The sequence below is a fragment of the Cyprinodon tularosa genome, unplaced genomic scaffold, assembly GCF_016077235.1.
Source record: "Cyprinodon tularosa strain WSP-4 unplaced genomic scaffold, ASM1607723v1 ctg141, whole genome shotgun sequence".
NCBI lineage: Eukaryota > Metazoa > Chordata > Actinopteri > Cyprinodontiformes > Cyprinodontidae > Cyprinodon > Cyprinodon tularosa.
Window position 1 is genome coordinate 849,277 of NW_024038232.1, and position 21,545 is coordinate 870,821.

At 38.1% G+C, this 21,545-nt stretch overlaps 1 protein-coding gene across 2 annotated transcripts in view; it reads right to left on the reverse strand.

Annotated features, from left to right (window-relative positions):
- The window catches only part of LOC119779004 (metabotropic glutamate receptor 4-like), a 283,302-nt gene that overhangs the window by 125,359 nt on the left and 136,398 nt on the right, over window positions 1-21,545 (reverse strand). For both annotated transcript variants that reach the window (XR_005280165.1, XM_038278501.1), the window contains exon 3: window positions 5,489-5,705. Coding sequence is in view for 1 of the 2 variants with exons in the window: in XM_038278501.1 (XP_038134429.1) it covers window positions 5,489-5,705 (217 nt within the window). In the remaining variant the exon portion in view is untranslated. The remainder of the gene's footprint in view (window positions 1-5,488; window positions 5,706-21,545) is intronic.

Consider the following 21,545-nt stretch of genomic DNA (forward strand, 5'->3'; position numbering starts at 1 on the left):
TGCATAAAATCGTGATCCAGTCTGAGCTGTGGTCTGGTGACGCTGTGGTTGGGGTGCGTCCTAGTTTTCCAATAGCGGGCGTCTCCATGATCATGGGCAACGATTTGGCTGGGGGTCGAGTATTGGTTACCCCAGAGGTTACACCTGTTCCGGTGTTGAGCGACTGTCCAGATGCGCTCGCCCGTAAATTCCCAGGTGTTTTCACGTCATGCGCAGTTACGCGTGCAGCACTTAAACGTCATCAAGCCGAGAGGAAAGATGAGTTTGACTTGAGTGGAAGTTTTTTGTTCAACGCTGAATCCGAACATGTTCCATTGAAGCGAACTGTGGAGGATGACATGTTGGATGTGAATACGCTATCATGGTCTAGGAAGCAGTTGATCGAGCTCCAGAAAAGTGATAAGAGTTTGGAGTCATTGTTCGGCGATGCATTAACTGATAAGCCTGACTCCATTTCTACTGGCTATTTTTTGGATAATGGTCTTCTGATGCGTAAATGGACCCCTTTGAATGGTCTCCTGTTGAAGAGTGGAGTGTGGTGAAGCAGATTGTTGTTCCATCTCCATATCGTTCAGAAATTTTGCGGTTGGCACATGATAATCCGTTAGCGGGTCACCTTGGCATCAGAAAGACCTATGATCGCATTTTGCGTCATTTCTTTTGGCCAGGATTGAAGAGCGATGTCGTGCGCTATTGTAATTCGTGTCACTTTTGTCAAGTGTCTGGAAAGCCAAATCAGACGATTTCTCCTGCTCCTTTGTATCCCATCCCAGCCATCACTGAACCATTTGAGAGAGTATTGGTTGACTGTGTGGGTCCGTTGCCTCGAACCAAAGCGGGGAATAAATTCTTAGTAACGGTGATGTGCACCTCTACTCGTTTTCCAGAGGTTTTTCCGGTGCGTAAAATAACTACGCCCGTAGTGGTTAAAGCATTGACAAAGTTTTTTTCATTGTTTGGTTTACCTCGGGTTGTGCAGACTGACCAGGGGTCTAATTTCATGTCTAGAGTTTTTGCACAGGTTTTACGTCAATTGGACATAAAGCACTGTCATTCCAGCGCTTATCACCCAGAGAGTCAGGGCGCACTCGAGCGTTTCCATCAAACTTTAAAAACAATGCTTCGCACCTACTGTTTGGAGTTTGAAAAAGACTGGGATGAAGGTGTACATTTACAAATGTTTGCTATTCGGGAGGTGGTTCAGGAATCTCTGGGGTTTAGCCCGTCGGACTTGGTTTTTGCTCACACTGTTCGCGGCCCTTTAAGGCTGTTGAAAGAGAAGTGGTTGTGTGACAAATCTGACCTGAATTTGTTAGACTATGTTAGTAATTTCCGGATGAAGTTGAATCGTGGGTGTGAGATTGCTAAAGAGAATCTTAAAACTGCACAGGCTAAAATGAAGTCCTTGTTTGACAGAAGGGCAGTTTTGAGAGTTTTTCAGCCTGGGGAGAAAGTGTTAGCGTTACTTCCGGTTCCTGGTTCCAGCTTGCAAGCGCGCTATAGTGGGCCTTATACAATCACGAGAAAGGTTGGTAATCGTGATTATCTGATCTCTACTCCTGATCGGAGGCGCACTTCACGCTTATGTCATGTGAACATGCTGAAGCCGTACGTCGAACGTGCATCTGCTCTGCATAAATCTATCAGTTGTGTTTCCAGTGAACGAGATGACGCAGATGTCGGGGCAGCTGCAGATGCACGGGAGGAGCTGTCCGGTGCTGAACCTGAAGATGACGTTTTCTCCCCGGCTGTTACTGAAGGGAGGGTTCCAAATTCAGCGGTGTTGGGGAACTTGCCTCTCTTGTTGTCACACCTTGATTTTTCCAAGCAGGCTGATGTGGTTCATTTGATCCAGTCTCATAGGTCTCTGTTTGCAGATATTCCCACTCAGACTCGTGTGCTCAGCCATGACATTGACGTTGGTGATTCCAGGCCAATTAAACAACACCCGTACAGAGTGAACCCAGACAAACGGCGCCGTTTGCAGACGCAGGTGGAGTACATGGTGGAACATGGACTTGCTGTTGCCAGCAGTAGTGCGTGGAGTTCACCATGTCTCCTGACTGTTAAAGCCAATGGGGAGGACCGTTTTTGTACGGACTTCAGGAAGGTAAATGGGGTGACTAGGCCGGATTGCTATCCACTCCCTCGTATGGAGGATTGTGTGGACCATGTGGGGGCTGCCCAGTTCGTTACGAAGCTGGATTTGCTAAAGGGGTACTGGCAGGTGCCCTTAACGGCGAGAGCCCAGGAGATTTCCGCCTTTGTCACACCCGATGATTTCCTTCAGTACACCGTGATGGCTTTTGGGATGCGCAACGCCCCAGCAACGTTTCAACGGCTAATGAATGTTGTTTTGTCGGGTTTATCGTTCTGTGAGGCTTATTTGGATGACGTGGTGATTTGTTCTGCTACCTGGACTGAGCACGTTGACCATTTAAAAACTGTTTTTACGCGTCTGAGTGAGGCTAATTTGACGGTTAATCTTTCTAAATGCCAATTCGGCCACGCGACGGTGACCTATCTTGGAAAAAGGGTCGGGGGAGGTCAGGTGCCCCCCCTTGAGGCTAAAGTAGAGGCTATCCTTTCTGTCCCAGTGCCCACCACTCGTACTGAGCTACGCCGCTATCTGGCGATGGTTGGCTACTACAGGGGGTTTTGTAAAAACTTTTCCTCTGTGGCTGCCCCGTTGACAGACCTACTTAGCCCTAAAGTGGCTTTTTATTTGGTCTGATCGGTGTCAATCTGCTTTTGAGCAAACTAAGCATTTGCTGGTTAATGCTCCTGTGTTGTCTGCTCCTCGTTTTGATGTACCATTTAAGTTGGCTGTGGACGCTTGTGATTCTGGTGTCGGAGCTGTCCTGCTCCAGGATGGTACTGATTGGGTGGAACATCCGGTTTCTTATTTTTCTAAGAAACTGGATAAGTATAAGAGATGGTATTCCACCATTGAGAAGGAGGCATTAGTGTTGATCCTTGCTTTGGAACATTTTGAGGTGTATGTTGGAGGTTCTAGCGGATCTGTGGTTGTTTTTACGGACCATAATCCGTTAGTTTTTCTGGCTCGCATGCGGAATAAAAACCGCCGCTTGATGAACTGGTCTTTGCGACTCCAATCCTTTAACATCTCTATACAGCATGTTCGTGGTAAAGACAACGTAGTGGCCGACGCACTCTCGCGTCTCTAGTCCCGTTTGTTTTTTTCTCTGAATGGGTTGGGGTTTTTTTTTTACTTCAGACCCCATTCAGAGTCTTTGGGTGGGGGTGTTATGTGCTTCGGGCACATTATGATTTTTGTCCATTTCTTTTCTTTGTTTCTTATAAACTTTAGTTGAAGGATCTTTTGTTAATATATTTTGGGATTCTTTTAGCAAGTTAATTATGTTAATTTGTGGTGCTGTCGTCCGCCTATAAATAGGCTGGCCTTCAGCACGTTAGCGCGTTCCTTTCCAACCTCGTTTGGACGCCACTTCCCACCTGCTTCATTTGCTCCATCGTGCGCGGTGCGCACTTGTCTTGTCGCTGCGGCCTGCAGCGGACGTTCCAGCCTGCCATGTGGTATTTTTGTTAACTTTTTCTTACTTTTTTCTTGAGGTTTTTGGCCTGGCGGGACCGGTAGTCCTGTTTTCGATTTTTCTTTCGCTTAGGTTATTTTTTGCCTTTAGTCCGGTACCAGTAGGGGCTTCGACGGCCCTGTATAGGGTTGGCCCCCTGCTGTACCGTTTTATTCTGTTTGATCGGCCTGCCAGGTCCAACTTTCTGTTGTTACTTTGGGTTTATTTTTTTATTTTTTTGGGGCACGGGATTTGAGGGCCGTTAACTATTTTTCTCTTCGCAGAACATCTGAAGAAGCCGAACCAAGAACAACTAAAACGGAGAGAATTTATTAATAAAATATCTTTTTTTGAACCCTCATTTTTGTCTCGTGTCCTCAAATATGTTGTGTCCTTGGTGGGCGTAACAATATATATATATATATATATATATATATATATATATACTTAAAGGTACATATAATATGCTATAAAGTCCACTATATAGTCCCTGCTCTATATAGTGATTGAGGGATTCAGGGGTCAGGGCTGACGTTCGGACACAGTACACTTTTATGAGCTATGAGAACAGCAACTTTTAAACATGCATCCAGGAGAAAGCTCAAGCTTTCCAAAATGGACATGAGCCGAGAACCAAGGTCTGACACAGCTAGGGACAGATTCTCCAGTTAAACAATATGTCTTTTGATGATAATGATAATTTCATTTGTTTAATGTTGAGTAAAGACAAAGTTAATAAGATGGCTCGCATGGTATGCTATGCACTGTAACATGCCTGAGTTATTGTTAAGAGAGCTAAAACGAGTTTTATTTCACTAAGGTTTTAAACACTCATATAACATTAACATCCTTGTGTTTTCTCATATGGTCATTACATTTTTATTACCAAATTATGACCAAAAGTCAATAAATAAGATTTAAAAAATCATGGGAAGCAGAGAACTTGGTAAGTGATTTCCAACCTTCTTGCATTTCTCCTGCAGCCTCTCCTCCTCCTACATACATACAGTACATGCCGTTACATGATTACCTGCCTGAATAACTGCCTGAATGACAGAGCAACTACTAGTTTTGTTTAATGCATCTTTTCATTAATTCAATATTGTAGTAGGTTTTTATACAAAATTAAAAGCATAACTTAGAATTTATCCATGCAGGCAAATCTGCTTTTCATTTGACAATCTGAACTGTTTTTTGTATGTTCTCCTGGAAATGTTCCTCTGATGCTGAATCATGTTGAATAAAGATCAGCTCTTCACAGCTGACAGGTTCTATGTTCTTAATAGATATCTAAAAGTGTAAAACTGCAAATTCCTTTTGAAAGAGGCACATAAAGAAATATTCATGGAGCTGACAGATCTGTAATCTGTACTGTTTCATGTATCTTTTTCTGACTCTATGCCTTAGTTTTGTTTAAAACAACTGATTAAGCAAGTTTCAACTGCTTGTTGGTAACTTTGGAAAAAGAAGTTGCACAGAGCAAGGATATTGAGAAAGGATAAGAATGTTGAACATTAATTTTCATTTGCTTTTTGATTATTTTGGACAGTTTACACACAGCCATCTGGGAATGAAATCACCCGGATTTCTTCATTCACTCAGCTAAAACTGTAATGCTAAAAGGTGGAATTTCTGGAGATTTAAAACATTATAGTATAAATGACCAATGAATCAAACAGAAAAAAAGAATTCATAAATAATTTTACCATTAATCAGTCAACTGCAACATTTTTTGATAACACATGTCTTACAATTTTGGTGTTTTATTTTCTAATTATCTTTTAGCCGATGTTTGTGCAAAAAGTTTGAGTCACAGTAGAAGTTTTTTCTTTAAAAAAAGAAATGTTTTTATCAGTTTGACTGAAGAAAATGAGTTCAGGAAAACCAGTGGCACAGAAGTGGACAAAAGACTGTATGAGAGCAAATGTACTCACCATCCTCACGAGACTTCTGAATGAAAGCATCAACGCCGCTCTCTCCGTAGTTTCCCTCTGAGGCCACAGTAGAGACATAGTTCCAGCGCATGGACTTAACGATGTCCACCATGGCCTGGGCCTGATACGTGTCTGGAGGCACCACACGGGAAAAGAAGTCGTAGCGGGTGTTGTCACTCAGCTCCGGAGCTGTAGAGGCATAGCTCACCTGTGGTATCTACACAGATACACAGATACATTGATGACATTAGAAGCAGAAAGTGGTTTTCATTGAGGTTTGTGAAAGGATAACACCGTACAGGCACAAGACAGTGTTGATTGTATTAGATGTATTAAAAAAGAGGCGGTCAGCACAGAACTTTATTTTATTTTTACTTAAGATACATGTGCCTTGATGAAAATGTTAAGTGTAAAAAAGTGTCAAATGAAATAAAGTAAAACATAAGAAAATAAATATGAGCTAAAACCTCTGTAGCTAATGGTGATTTAACCAGAGTAAGAGTAGATCAGTAAACATCTTAAGATCCCCAAATTCTCACCATCAGATATGTGGATTGTGTTGTAATGAAAAGAACATTGAATCTACACAAGCAATCCAACAATAGAGCATGAGAGTAAGTTTCTATGATTTTCTGAGATAGATCTGATTTGAAAACAGTCAACCGTTTGAGATATCCAGCACTTCACAAACTGAGATTATGAGCATGTCACCCATCTGAGTCAGGGTCACTTCCTCGATATAATTAGACCTCAAGGAGTGAAAAACAATCACTTTAATGCATGTTTCGTACTCAACAAAATCTGTTTACTCAACTGTGTCTTCTTTCCCAGGAAAATGGATTATTATCGAAGGGTTTCTCACACTTAGATAGCTGTGGGTACAGATGTTTGTATTTTGCAGTTTTGTTTGACGTCTGTAAAGATTCCTTTGATCCCCAGAAAAAAAAATATTTCATGAAACACTCAGTAGCATAATATGTAGGTCATCCAAATCCCAAAACTTCGTTGAGATAATTTCAGTTGCAGTGTTTGTTATTGTGCTTCTCATCACATGGGTGACTTCACCTTCACTGTTTTTCTAATGGATAAAACTGTTTTTGTAAATTATATTTTCATCCACATGGATTGCTGAGAACAACAGAGAGAGGAGGCAGTAAGGCTTCCTGGTAATGACTCAGAGCATGTCTCTTTGATAACAACTGGCCATGTTTTTTTGTGTGTCATAACAAAACCAGGCAAAGGTGCATTCTGTATAACATAATTTTAGTGAAAACAGCCCTGCTTTCTCCTAAGATGTGTCTTTATCACGTGTAGCATTTTATTACTATAAACAGCAGATCTGAATGCAGGGACAGATTCAAACAGATAACCTTTCATTAGAAACATCTCTCTTAAGGGCTATATGTCCAAACCTTTCCCAATATAATGTACAAAATGCCCAACTTAGTCAAATATAAAACAGGCTGATTTAAATGACCTAGAATACATTTTGTCAGCAACATATTTCTTTGAGAAATTTGTTGACCTTTCAAAAAGGGTAGGCAAAAAAATTTTGAAAATCTGACCAAAGGCAATGTGCTGCAAAGCACATTTTCAAAGTGAACAATATGAAAGAAGAACAACCCTAAATTAATCAAATAAAATTTTCAAAGTGCTACTAAAGCTGAACGCACATTTAAGAAATTATTCAGTCTTCTGTCTTTCTAATAGAGAAATCAGACACACAAGTTCCCTTTTTTTCCTTGTTGCCGCCTCAGTATGAAAACTAGATGTAAATGTTTATGTGAAAAACTTAGACAGACAGACAGACATATTTGTAATTTGTAACTAAATTGAATTTGGCAGCAGTTTGATTACTGTAAAAAAAAAAAAATCAGAAAAGAGTATCTTATTCTTTAGGCATCGTAAGTCATAATGACCACATGATATGCAACCTTTTTTTGGCATCTACTTAATCCTATTTAGCTACTTTTACACAATTATTTTATGTCCTACCATGCTAACAAATAATTACATTTACCAAATAAGTAAGTAAGTGCATTTTTTATTTTTTATTTTTTTTGTTTACTACAACTTCTGCATAACAGAAAATTTGTATGAGTTTACTGGTAAGAAGGTGTCATCAGGGGTATTTTTAAGAGAACCACTCTGCCAGCATCAGGTGTTCAAGTTCTAAGAGCAGGGCAAGAGTTGCCTAACTCATAATTTCAGGTGTCTCTAATTTAAAGTTGACAACATACTGGTTGTATTTTTTTCATTCTATTTTTATGTAAAGAAATTCTATGGATTATAGAAGAAAGCCCTAATTGTGAAAGTGCCCACATAAAAAAAACAGTAAAAAAAGGTGTAAGGTGGTAGATACTAGTAAAAGGCCATTATTTTTTGTCCTGTTCCTCTCTTTTCATAAAAAAAAAAAAAAACGTTCTGTTTCTGATCTATGAAAATAATTATTGTGATACTTTCCTGAGATGGATACATGTAATGTGCAAGAATCAGTCTCTTTTTTTTTTCAAATAAATTTCTAGGTCTGCTTTTATTTACAATAACCTCTCTGTTCTCTACTTTCAAAGAATAAGCGATTCATATAGAATATGAATCATATAGTTAACATCAGAAATGGAAATAGTAATATTGGGTGTAAAAAGCAATTTTTTTGGTATGCAATTCAAATTAAAAAACATTAAAGAATGTTAATGTTTTAATTGAAATTAATTTAATTGAACTATCAACAACAAAGCAAAAAAAACATACCAGAAAGGCTTGATGTAAGATTTTCTCAGCTTTGACATCCAACATGTGCTCAGCTAAGAACTCAGCACTGCAAAGATATTTAATTGTTGTGACTATTATCAGGTACAGTGTGGGGGCAACGAAAGCAGATTTCTCTCACGCTGCGTCAGGCTGACAACCTGTCAGCTGCTGTGAAGTTGACAAGTAAATTCTTATAAGCAAAAATCTCCAAATTATTCCTCTTGACAAGAGGATTTCAGGATTCCCCTGTATTAACAAGATTTTGTGCTGTTCCCAATTGGCATCACAGCTTATAGGAGCAATGAAGAAACAAATATGTGACAGCATATGTTAATTCATATTTGTAAAATATGTATTTCATCGACATATTTTGTTGAATACAACGGGGAACCTCAGCATCACTTACATGTATTTAGATTCCATGTTGGTCCTTTAGAATTTTATATATTTAAAAAAAAAACATGTGTATATATATATATATATATATATATACAGGTGCTGGTCATAAAATTAGAATATCATGAAAAAGTAGATTGATTTCAGTAATTCCATTTAAAAAGTGAAACTTGTATATTATATTCATACATTACATACAAACTCATATATTTCAGATGTTTATTTTGTTTAATTTTGATGATTACAAATGACAACAAATTAAAATCTCAAATTCATCATATCAGAAAATTAGAATATTGTGAAAAGGTTCAAAATTGATGGCCCCTGGTGCCACACTCTAATCAGCTAATTAACTCAAACCACCTGCAAAAGCCTTTAAATGGTCTTTCAGTCTAGTTCTATAGGCTACACAATCATGGGGAAGACTGCTGACTTGACAGTTGTCCAAAAGACGACCATCGACACCTTGCACAAGGAGGGCAAGACACAAAAGGTCATCGCTAAAGAGGCTGGCTGTTCACAGAGCTCAGTGTCCAAGCACATTAATAGAGAGGCGAAGGGAAGGAAAAGATGTGGTCGAAAAAAGTGTACAAGCAAGAGAGATAACCGCACCCTGGAGAGGATTGTGAAACAAAACCCATTCAAAAATGTGGGGGAGATTCACAAAGAGTGGACTGCAGCTGGAGTGAGTGCTTCAAGAACCACCACACACAGACGTATGAAAGACATGGGTTTCTGCTGTCGCATTCCTTGTGTCAAGCCACTCTTGAACCACAGACAGCGTCAGAAGCGTCTTGCCTGGGCTAAAGAGAAACAGGACTGGACTGCTGGTGAGTGGTCCAAAGTCATGTTCTCTGATGAAAGTAAATTTTGCATTTCCTTTGGAAATCAAGGTCCCAGAGTCTGGAGGAAAAGAAGAGAGGCACTTCATCCACGTTGCTTGAAGTCCAGTGTAAAGTTTCCACAGTCAGTGATGGTTTGGGGTGCCATGTCATCTGCTGGTGTTGGTCCATTGTGTTTTCTGAGGTCCAGGGTCAACGCAGCCACATACCAGGAAGTTTTAGAGCACTTCATGCTTCCTGCAGCTGACCAACTTTTTGGAGATGCAGATTTCATTTTCCAACAGGACTTGGCACCTGCACACAGTGCCAAAGCTACCAGTACCTGGTTGAAGGACCATGGTATCCCTGTTCTTAATTGGCCAGCAAACTCTCCTGACCTTAACCCCATAGAAAATCTATGGGGTATTGTGAAGAAGAAGATGCAATACACCAGACCCAACAATTCAGAAGAGCTAAAAGCCACTATTAGAGCAACCTGGGCTATCATAACACCTGAGCAGTGCCACAGACTGATCGACTCCATGCCACGCCGCATTGCTGCAGTAATACAGGCCAAAGGAGGCCCAACTAAATACTGAGTGCTGTACATGCTCATACTTTTCATGTTCATACTTTTCAGTTGGCCAACATTTCTATAAATCCTTTGTTTTTATTGGTCTTCAGTAATATTCTAATTTTCTGATATGATGAATTTGAGATTTTCATTTGTTGTCATTTGTAATCATCAAAATTAAACAAAATAAACATCTGAAATATATGAGTTTGTATGTAATGTATGAATATAATATACAAGTTTCACTTTTTAAATGGAATTACTGAAATCAATCTACTTTTTCATGATATTCTAATTTTATGACCAGCACCTGTATATATATATATATATATATATATATATATATATATATATATATATATATATATATATATATATATATATATATATATATATATATACACACACACACACACATATATAGGAACAACTTCATGATGTTGATTTCCATTGTGAACATCAGACAATTTTATTTGTTTACACCTAAGTCATCAACATGGATCTGGCCTCTTGAGAGACCCAAAAATATTAACTGCAACCTAAAGCTTTATAGCTATGCATTAATATAATTACCAGTGTCACTAGCAGTATAGAATTTGTGAGACTGCTTTCAAAAAATCCCCATAAACATGTCTAATCCCCTTTGACTTTCCCAGCAGGTGTCTTTAACTGCTCCTTCTGCATCTTGAGTGCAGTATTTATTTAAGTTATAAGAGGACCACTGAATAGGAACAGGCATATAAAATACACAAGCTTACTATCAATTAACAATTTCCACTTAATTAAATTTCTCTACTGAAAATATTTACAAGAAAAATTTAAGCAGCAGAGCAGCTTTTATTTGTGTTGAATGAATGGGAATGATTAATCAACCGATTTTTACTTACTAATCCTTTTATAATCAAAACTGTGCCAAAGTTGGAAAACTACTTCACTCTGGTGTTTTGCATGCTCTAAAGCAGTGCTGTTAAAAGTCTTCTGGCATCTGTATTGTTCTTTTTTCTCAGAGAAATGCCTGTAACCACTTCTAGATTAAAGGTGAAGTTCACAACAGAAAAAAAGGATTATTCACACTATGTCCTTGGTTTATGATAGCAGACGTCTCTTTAAAAAAAAATTGTTACAAAATGCAAAGCTGCGTGAAACTGCTGCACAACAAGAAGCCTCCTTAGCTCCTGCAACTAATAAGCAGATGTCTTCTTTAACACATTAATATGAAAGACATTGTCAGAAACATGGGGAAATAATATTCCTCTCCAGCTGTTTAAGGCAATGTTGAATTAAAAACAATATGTTGTGAAATCTCACTTTGCTTGCTGTGAGCTTTGGGTTTCAGCACCACTTTTTATGATGGGGAAAGGAAAGCTCACATTGCAAAAAAAAAAGCTCTTTGCTCTCACACAGCAGGAGCTTTGTGTGTTGGCAGCAACACAGCAAAGGCTGCATTATACTAAAGTACAAGTGAGTAAAACGGCAGTGCACTTTATTCAGACAGAGTAAAACATGCCGTTTTGTGGAGCATTTTGCCGGTTATATTTACTCAAATTATAACCCAAATTAACTATATATATATATATATATATATATATATATATATATATATATATATATATATATATATATATATATATATATATATATATATATATATATATATATATATATATATATATATATATATATAAATATATATATATATATATATTGACAACGAATAAGGATCCAGGATTGTTGGAAATACAAAGCAAACAAACATTAGCATAGACCCAAATAAGGGAATATGCATTCCTTTCACATAGCTCTTTGATTTAATTTAGAAATTCAGGCTAGAATAGAGCCGACAGAGGGTGCAAGCCTAATAAGAAGTTAGTGAAGTTTTGCACTAAGTGATGTGGGTAAACAGAGCACCTCTTCGATATACAGGCTTTGTCCTTGATTGCTATCAACTGCTGTTGCAACTGAAGATAGATTAAAGTTTCTCTTTGGAGCTGTCAGGGTAAGTGGAGCAGCAAATAGCAGAGCTTCTTGAATAGAAAACCAATTTCTGCATAATAATATGACAAAGAAGATACTCAGGTCTACAAAAATGTACAATAGTTGAACACAGTAAGGCTATCTGGCAAGGATTTAGAATTCTACATGAATAAATAAGGACCTATTTCTCATATTATGAAAATATTTCACAACTCCTAATATTTTCATGGATTTTCAGCAAAACGTGTTATGAAGTATCATTTTTTTCTATAACACCAGTTCCCCTAAAAGGCAGATCAATGTTTTAAGATCTGGACTCAAAACTCTTAGATAATGAAAAAAAATGTAATAATGAGATAACAACCAACTACTAATCCTTATAGGGGAAATTTATTAGTAGGACGAATTAAAGTTACGCCTCTAGTAATGTAATTTAATTGAAGATAAATAAATATTTATTAATCATAAATATAAAACATAAAAATTTTTAAACAATATAATCCAGAAAGATCTCAGTATCATTTACAGATTGTAAAACTCTTCTCAATGAACAATATAAAAGAAGTGTAAAAAGTTTCAGGAAAAAAAAATCAACATAAACATATATAGTCTACACAAAATAAAGTACAATGAAATGCAGTCTATAGAAAGATTTTAAAAAGAGGTGAGGAGGTATTCACTGTATAATACCTCAGCAGCACAAGCCTAACTGTCATCTAAACAAAACACGTGTGATGACACCTCCTCTCTGGCTTTTATGCTAAATGTAGCCCTTTTTACTTCCCAGGGTGGTTGGTAAAAGCACAGAAAAAGACACAGAGAGGAAAGGTCTGCTTCTTTGTGTTTTAATCCTTGGACCAATTTACCTCTCAACACATTTTCTCCCATTGATTATTAATACAATTTTTCTTCTTGTATGAACTATTCAGACGGTAAGATAAACAGTTTCGTACCTAGAAATGGGGTCAACCACACCTTTTCACTAACATGGAAATGTATGTTCAATCCTTGCCCAGCTTTGCTCTAATCATCGATCTGAATCACTCTTTTGTTAGAACTCCTTGGCTTGATTTTTTTAAGCTATGAGCTTTAACAAAAATTTAACCTGTCAAGCTGAGAGGGTTTTAGAAGTAACTTCCTCCTAAAATTATACAATGAATTAAGAATAACTCCACAGCTATTCAGTCTTTTCAAGCTTGACCATGACCTACATGACAAAGATTCTTAACAGATATTTCACATTCAAAATTTTTCAACTGCAGTGTTAAGATCCAGTAATGACCAGTCTTCAAATTTGGCAGCCCCTTGTTAGGACGTACATTGTTAAATTTTCACAATGGGGTGAAAAATCCAAATGGAAAACAAAGCAGAGACTGTCAACATGGAGCACAGAATACGTTCTGTGGCGTCCGAGAAGTTAAGCAATGATGCCCAGGGATATAAGCGGGAATGTTAATGACTGAAAATAAATACTCTGTGCATGTTTCAGACCTTTTCATAACATTTCAATCTTTCAACATCGACCTTTAACATTTTGACATTAGAAGATGAGAGGAGAATTTTATTTTGCTTATCTTCCACATGTAAAGACTGCATCAATCATCCAGATCAATCTTGGGAACTAGAATCTTTTGCCTATATGTACATCATTGCTAATTAAGTGACAGTGATTTGAATGTGATTTAATAATGGTAAACTTGCTAGTCATAGATAAAGTCACAGTAAGTGAGTCTCAAAGCCAAAGTTGATCTCAAGTATTCTTGGGCAACCCAGAAGCCACATTGCTGACCTAAACATTAAACGGTGTGTCAGTGTTTCTATTCACATGGACGAGAAGTATCTTTGTCTTTTTAAAGACCAGCCAAATATTGATTGCTTTGCTGCACTTCTGCTCTGCATGGTCAGATGGGATCCAGAAGCTGTCATCACTTTGATTTTGTCCAGTATTGATGAGACAAATGACCTTTTCTTTTTACTGAGTAGAGCATTTTTCTGACCTCAGACCGTATAAAACTGCTAATGAAATTGGAGAACAGACTGCTCACACTATTTGGCATATATATATATATATATATATATATATATATATATATATATATATATATATATATATATATATATATATACAGTATATATATATATATGTATATTTTTGTTTTTTTTTTGTTTTTTTTTGTCAGCCTAAGTTTTTCAGCATGTGTTATGAAAAGACTTTATTTGAAAGGTAAAAGAGAAATCTATTGTTAATGCTAAATAATATTTTCTACATGTTTACATACTGAGTTGAAGGACTTTCATGGTACTATACAGTTACAAAAATGTATCACACAAAATCAAGACATAAATCACTGAACGAAGAGCTATAAAATAAAAACCAAATCAGAGCCAAATCTACATTAAAGGGATACTGTAGTTCGGGATTTTTGACATGAATCTGTATGGCATCCCCATCACCAGTGTCATGCAATCACACTGACTTACCCCTGGCAGCATCCTGTGAGCAGAGTTCTCGTCCAGCTTTGGTCAAGCCGAAAGTAGTCCGGCAGGTTTGCTAGACCCAGCGAAATAAAACGTTTCTCTTCCCAAAACATTATGTGTTCAAAAGAGTGATATTTTTGCATCCCAAAAACATTGTAGTGGAAAAAGTCACACGTCGTTAACACTTGGTCCTATTTTCTCTCTGTTCGTATCAGTGCGCGCCGTCATTCTGACAGCGAGCTCAACTTTGAGGAGGGCAGGGAAGTCGCTGTTGTTTGTGATGCAGACAGCAGCTGCTGCAACTCCGACATCCTCATCAATGGAAAGGTTCTGTATCTCGGGCATTACTAAATCCCACTCGTGGCAACAGTAGCATCCACCTCTGTCTGCATTAATTCGCACTTGAAACAAGTGCACCATGATTTGTCGGCCACCCTGGATATCGCAGCTCCAGCTGAGGCTCCTGCGGCTCCGGCTCAGGCTCCGGCTTGACAATCCTGTTGTCAGGTTAGTAGGCCCTAGCTGTCAGGTCATGGTGTCGCGCGCACTGATACGAACAGAGAGAAAATAGGACCAAGTGATAACGACGTGTGACTTTTTCCACTACAATGTTTTTGGGATGCAAAAATATCACTCTTTTGAACACATAATGTTTTGGGAAGAGAAACGTTTTATTTCGCTGGGTCTAGCAAACCTGCCGGACTACTTTCGGCTTGACCAAAGCTGGACGAGAACTCTGTTCACAGGATGCTGCCAGGGGTAAGTCAGTGTGATTGCATGACACTGGTGATGGGGATGCCATACAGATTCATGTCAAAAATCCCGAACTATCCCTTTAAAACAAGAGACTACAGAAGAATAAAAGACTTGAAAGAAAGTTAAAGAAGTGCCAAGACCTTTGTAACAAAGAGTAGGTTGAAATTAACCATATCCAACAAGTCAAAGTTACAGATGTAAGGAGGAAATGGGTTTTCATGGTTTGAATAAAACTTTTTTATTAAAAGTAGGACATTGGGTAGTTTAAATGGATCATAGCGGATAAGTCTAAAGTTCAGTGTTCATGGCAGATATATTTAGAAATTACCATTACCTGGATAAACTGTAACTGTCTCTTCAAAACTATTCTGCAAAAAACTAACTTCTGCAAATGTAAACACAGAAGTTATTCCAGATCCTACTACATAACTACAATACCTTCACTTTCCCTGAGCTCCTTATCATCCGTTCTAAACTTAGCAACCCCCATCTGTCATAGACCTTATGATATAGTGTGTGAGGAATCGACTTGCTGTTATCTGGGTCTCTATCTCTGCTCTGTTTTCAGTGTGTACTAAGGATTGTACCTTCAGCGACCTTTAATTTAGGCTGAGGCGAGTGAGGTCTGTCATTGAGGAAACAGAAGGATTAGTGGTGTTTCATAGAACCAAAAGGAAATGAAACTCAGCCTGGAGTAGGAGCTGAGAGTTAGTGTCTTATTTACCGCCTAAAAACCCACAGCCATATCTCTATCTGTAATCAGTGTTTAAAGTGAGACAACAGGATGTGAATATCTGCTATCTGACCACAGAGGATGTTACTCCACTTCTATCAAAGCAGTGAGCCATAGTCAGTCTTAGTTCAGTCCTACAGATCCATCATTGGAAGCATCCTCACACCATCCATCACTGACTGATATGGCTGTGCCTCCTGCTGCTTCAAGGGAAGCGTGTCATTCAAACCACAGAGGGGGTTATCCAGAGCTGACTGCACTGCATCACACATACAATAACACACACATACACACACAAACATCTGCACAATAACTGAGTGGGAAAATCGTACCGATTTCTGTCAAATCCCACAACTTGAAGAGCCACCTGTTTGACCCATTTAGGCTACAAAGATGCCCTAAAAAAACTGGAGTCTCCCGATACAGAAAAGCTACAAAACCAAAATTAAAGGAATCACAACATTACAAAGAAGTAACTGCTTATATGGAAATAAGGTGGGCTTTTTTCTACAAGTTAATGTGAGGATTAAGAGGAACGCTTAGAACTTATACAACCCCCTAGCAAGAAAATGCCTTACTTTGGACCATAACCTTTAATTTAAATCAGGAATTCCCCAGGGTTTAACCTTTTTGCTAACTGACATGTAAGATTGCCTTAGCAAGAGCCCTCTTTAAAATAGAATATAATAATTAAAAAAAAAAATAATAATAATAAAAATGCTTGAAATTTGGATCAAATGGAAACAAAAATGTGTGAAACTTACAAAAGCCACCTATAGTGTTTTAACAATGATGAGTTAGGTCATAGAACTGAAATATTAATTTCAGGATTTCATAAATGAATTAAATACGCATAAACAAAACGAAACAATATAATATAATTAGGGAGGTAAAATTTCAGATTTAAATCTTCAATAAGCTTCCAGTGAGATGAAGAGAAGCACCTGCAATGTTGGAAACCAAAAGAAACACACAATGGGACTTCCTGAAGAAAAAAAAACGATTTTTTACAATTAATGTTTGTAAAGAGGCGCTAAGAAGGTAAGCAAGGAGGTTGGACAACAATATCCTCAAAATTGTCTCAAATTATGATTACCAAGCCATTTTGTTTAAGATGATACTCATGGTTTAAGATCACAAAACCTTTTTCGGAAAAATCAGGTGAATTTAATGACTTTATCAGAAATCAGCCCGGTCTTCATTACAGTGAAATGTATGTAGAAACTGAAAAAAATGTCGATAATGGCAAACCGTCAGCCTTACTTTATAATCAAAGTACCTCCGCCCCTTTAAAATGAGATAATCCTATGTATTACTTGCAGTTTGAGAGTCACCATAAAAGAAAGATTAGGTTCTAACTAATCCATAGAGTTAAAGGTATTAATGAATGAAATAAATTTATAGTCCACTTATAGAAGTATCTTAACATGTGACAAAGAAAGGTATAAAAGAGAAAATCAAATTAACTAAATTTAAATTTAACAGATTAAATAGAAATCATAAAAGCTGAAGTTTGCTCATCCCCACAAGCTGCCTCTAACAGGTAAGAAGCTAGATTATACAGCAAATTATGGTCTAAACAGCTGGATTTACAGGTGCTGGTCATAAAATTAGAATATCATGAAAAAGTAGATTGATTTCAGTAATTCCATTTAAAAAGTGAAACTTGTATATTATATTCATACATTACATACAAACTCATATATTTCAGATGTTTATTTTGTTTAATTTTGATGATTACAAATGACAACAAATGAAAATCTCAAATTCATCATATCAGAAAATTAGAATATTGTGAAAAGGTTCAAAATTGATGGCCCCTGGTGCCACACTCTAATCAGCTAATTAACTCAAACCACCTGCAAAAGCCTTTAAATGATCTTTCAGTCTAGTTCTATAGGCTACACAATCATGGGGAAGACTGCTGACTTGACAGTTGTCCAAAAGACGACCATCGACACCTTGCACAAGGAGGGCAAGACACAAAAGGTCATCGCTAAATAGGCTGGCTGTCCACAGAGCTCAGTGTCCAAGCACATTAATAGAGAGGCGAAGGGAAGGAAAAGATGTGGTCGAAAAAAGTGTACAAGCAAGAGAGATAACCGCACCCTGGAGAGGATTGTGAAACAAAACCCCTTCAAAAATGTGGGGGAGATTCACAAAGAGTGGACTGCAGCTGGAGTGAGTGCTTCAAGAACCACCACACACAGACGTATGAAAGACATGGGTTTCTGCTGTCGCATTCCTTGTGTCAAGCCACTCTTGAACCACAGACAGCGTCAGAAGCGTCTTGCCTGGGCTAAAGAGAAACAGGACTGGACTGCTGGTGAGTGGTCCAAAGTCATGTTCTCTGATGAAAGTAAATTTTGCATTTCCTTTGGAAATCAAGGTCCCAGAGTCTGGAGGAAAAGAAGAGAGGCACTTCATCCACGTTGCTTGAAGTCCAGTGTAAAGTTTCCACAGTCAGTGATGGTTTGGGGTGCCATGTCATCTGCTGGTGTTGGTCCATTGTGTTTTCTGAGGTCCAGGGTCAACGCAGCCACATACCAGGACGTTTTAGAACACTTCATGCTTCCTGCAGCTGACCAACTTTTTGGAGATGCAGATTTCATTTTCCAACAGGACTTGGCACCTGCACACAGTGCCAAAGCTACCAGTACCTGGTTGAAGGACCATGGTATCCCTGTTCTTAATTGGCCAGCAAACTCTCCTGACCTTAACCCCATAGAAAATCTATGGGGTATTGTGAAGAAGAAGATGCAATACACCAGACCCAACAATTCAGAAGAGCTAAAAGCCACTATTAGAGCAACCTGGGCTATCATAACACCTGAGCAGTGCCACAGACTGATCGACTCCATGCCACGCCGCATTGCTGCAGTAATACAGGCCAAAGGAGGCCCAACTAAATACTGAGTGCTGTACATGCTCATACTTTTCATGTTCATACTTTTCAGTTGGCCAACATTTCTATAAATCCTTTGTTTTTATTGGTCTTCAGTAATATTCTAATTTTCTGATATGATGAATTTGAGATTTTCATTTGTTGTCATTTGTAATCATCAAAATTAAACAAAATAAACATCTGAAATATATGAGTTTGTATGTAATGTATGAATATAATATACAAGTTTCACTTTTTAAATGGAATTACTGAAATCAATCTATTTTTTCATGATATTCTAATTTTATGACCAGCACCTGTACATGCACCAACTCATCACAACAGCCATCTGAATGAATATACGGCAAAACAAGTTAGGCCTGTAATAATTTAATAAAACACTACATAGCTGTGCTTCATACAGATTCCTTAACAAAGTGGAAAAAAGAAAATCCCTCTTACCACAAGTTAGAGACACACTTTATGCATTTATAAATTTTCTCCTAATCACATGTTGTCCTGTTTCTCTGTGCTCAAGTCAACTTTTGTCGTTTAGAGGGAGGATCCAACCAGAGAAAATAAACTGCCTGTGATTGGCTAATCAATTGTTTTGAGACAAAACTGTGTTCTTCCTGGTTTTAGCTGGTAACTTTAGCGAGGCATCCTCAGGCTAATTGTGACTCTCTTCCAAGAGTAGAATTTTGACTTGATATACAACAACAAACTCTTGCATCAATCCTCAATTTTGTAATAAATACTATGCTGGACACAAAACAAAAAAATTATGTAATTGGGGACTACAAATTGATTGTAAATATAAATGTCTGTGTTCAGTTATAAATGTGTGTTTCTTTAGGCCTCACTTTCCTAATATAAAGGAAAGGCTAAGAAAAGGCTAACTTAACCCATATATATATATATATATATATATATATATATATTAGTGCTGTCAAAATTATCGCGTTATTAACGCGTTAATGCGGGGCCATTTTAACGGCGATAATTTTTTTAACGTCAGATTAACGCTATGTGGTTTTATGGTACAATTTTCCAAGTACATCCCGCTGCAGCCTGCGGGAAGGCGGGGCTATTTTCCCCCAGTCTATGCATTTCTCATAGGCTTCGAGAGCGGAGCTCCTCAAGGAAAAAAGACGCTCATACACTGGGTAGCGCTAGTGCCTTTTCTTTAAGCCCCACCACCAACAAACAAGTTGAGTGTCTGGTAACTAGTAGCAACCTGAAATACGCTGAGAAAACAGATTACTGAGGTGAAATGGAATCTGCTACGGCACTCTTGCTGTCTGTGTACGCCACAGGTCAGTATCGTGTGGGTGGGTGTGTCTGTGTGTGTGTGGGTGGGTGGGTGGGTGTGTGTTCTCATTTTTGTTAAGAGGCTGAAAAGTAACTTTCTAGAGCATAGACTACCTCCATCTAGTGATGTCGGTCTATTGATTTTGATGTATTGATTGAAAATTGTTCATTATTATCTTGGTTAATTAACATCTAATGTTAACTGTACTACATTTTATAGCAGTAGGGTAAAATGCTTGTCTTTGTTCAAAAGACTGTATTAACTGTAAAGACTGTCTTTTACATCAGCCTGTTTTCAGGGCCTTTTTTTTGGCTACATATTTGTTATTTTTTGCTACATGCCTCCCCATCTTCTTGCCATATGTTTCTATGGCATAAATCAGTGTCTGTGACCTGTTTTCATTTTAAAAAAAGAACATTGGCACAAACCTAGCCTGTATGTATTTTTTGTATGTCATCGAGAGTATTTAAATGATTTTCAATCAGAAAAAAAATTTGCGATTAAAATGCGATTAATCACGAGTTAACTCAGGCATTGATGCGATTAATCGCGATTAAAAAAATTTAATCGATTGACAGCACTAATATATATATATATATATATATATATATATATATATATATATATATATATATATATATATATATATATATATATATATATATATATATATACACTATATTGCCAAAAGTATTTGCTCACCTGCCTTGACTCACATATGAGCTTAAGTGACATCCCGTTCCTAATCCATAGGGTTCAATATGACGTCGGTCCACCCTTTGCAGCTAGAACAGCTTCAACTCTTCTGGGAAGGCTGTCCACAAGGTTTAGGAGTGTGTTTATGGGAATTTTTGACCATTCTTCCAGAAGCGCATTTGTGAGGTTGCACACTGATGTTGGACGAGAAGGCCTGGCTCTCAGTCTCCGCTCTAATTCATCCCAAAGGTGTTCTATCGGGTTGAGGTCAGGACTCTGTGCAGGCCAGTCAAGTTCATCCACACCAGACTCTGTCATCCATGTCTTTATGGACCTTGCTTTGTGCACTGGTGCACAGTCATGTTGGAAGAGGAAGGGGCCAGCTCCAAACTGTTCCCACAAAGTTGGGAGCATGGAATTGTCCAAAATGTCTTGGGATGCTGAAGCATTCAGAGTTCCTTTCACTGGAACTAAGGGGCCAAGCCCAGCTCCTGAAAAACAACCCCACACCATAATCCCCCCTCCAACAAACTTTACACTTGGCACAATGCAGTCAGACAAGTACCGTTCTCCTGGCAACCGCCAAACCCAGACCCGTCCATCAGATTGCCAGATGGAGAAGCGCGATTCGTCACTCCAGAGAACGCGTCTCCACTGCTCTAGAGTCCAGTGGCGGCGTGCT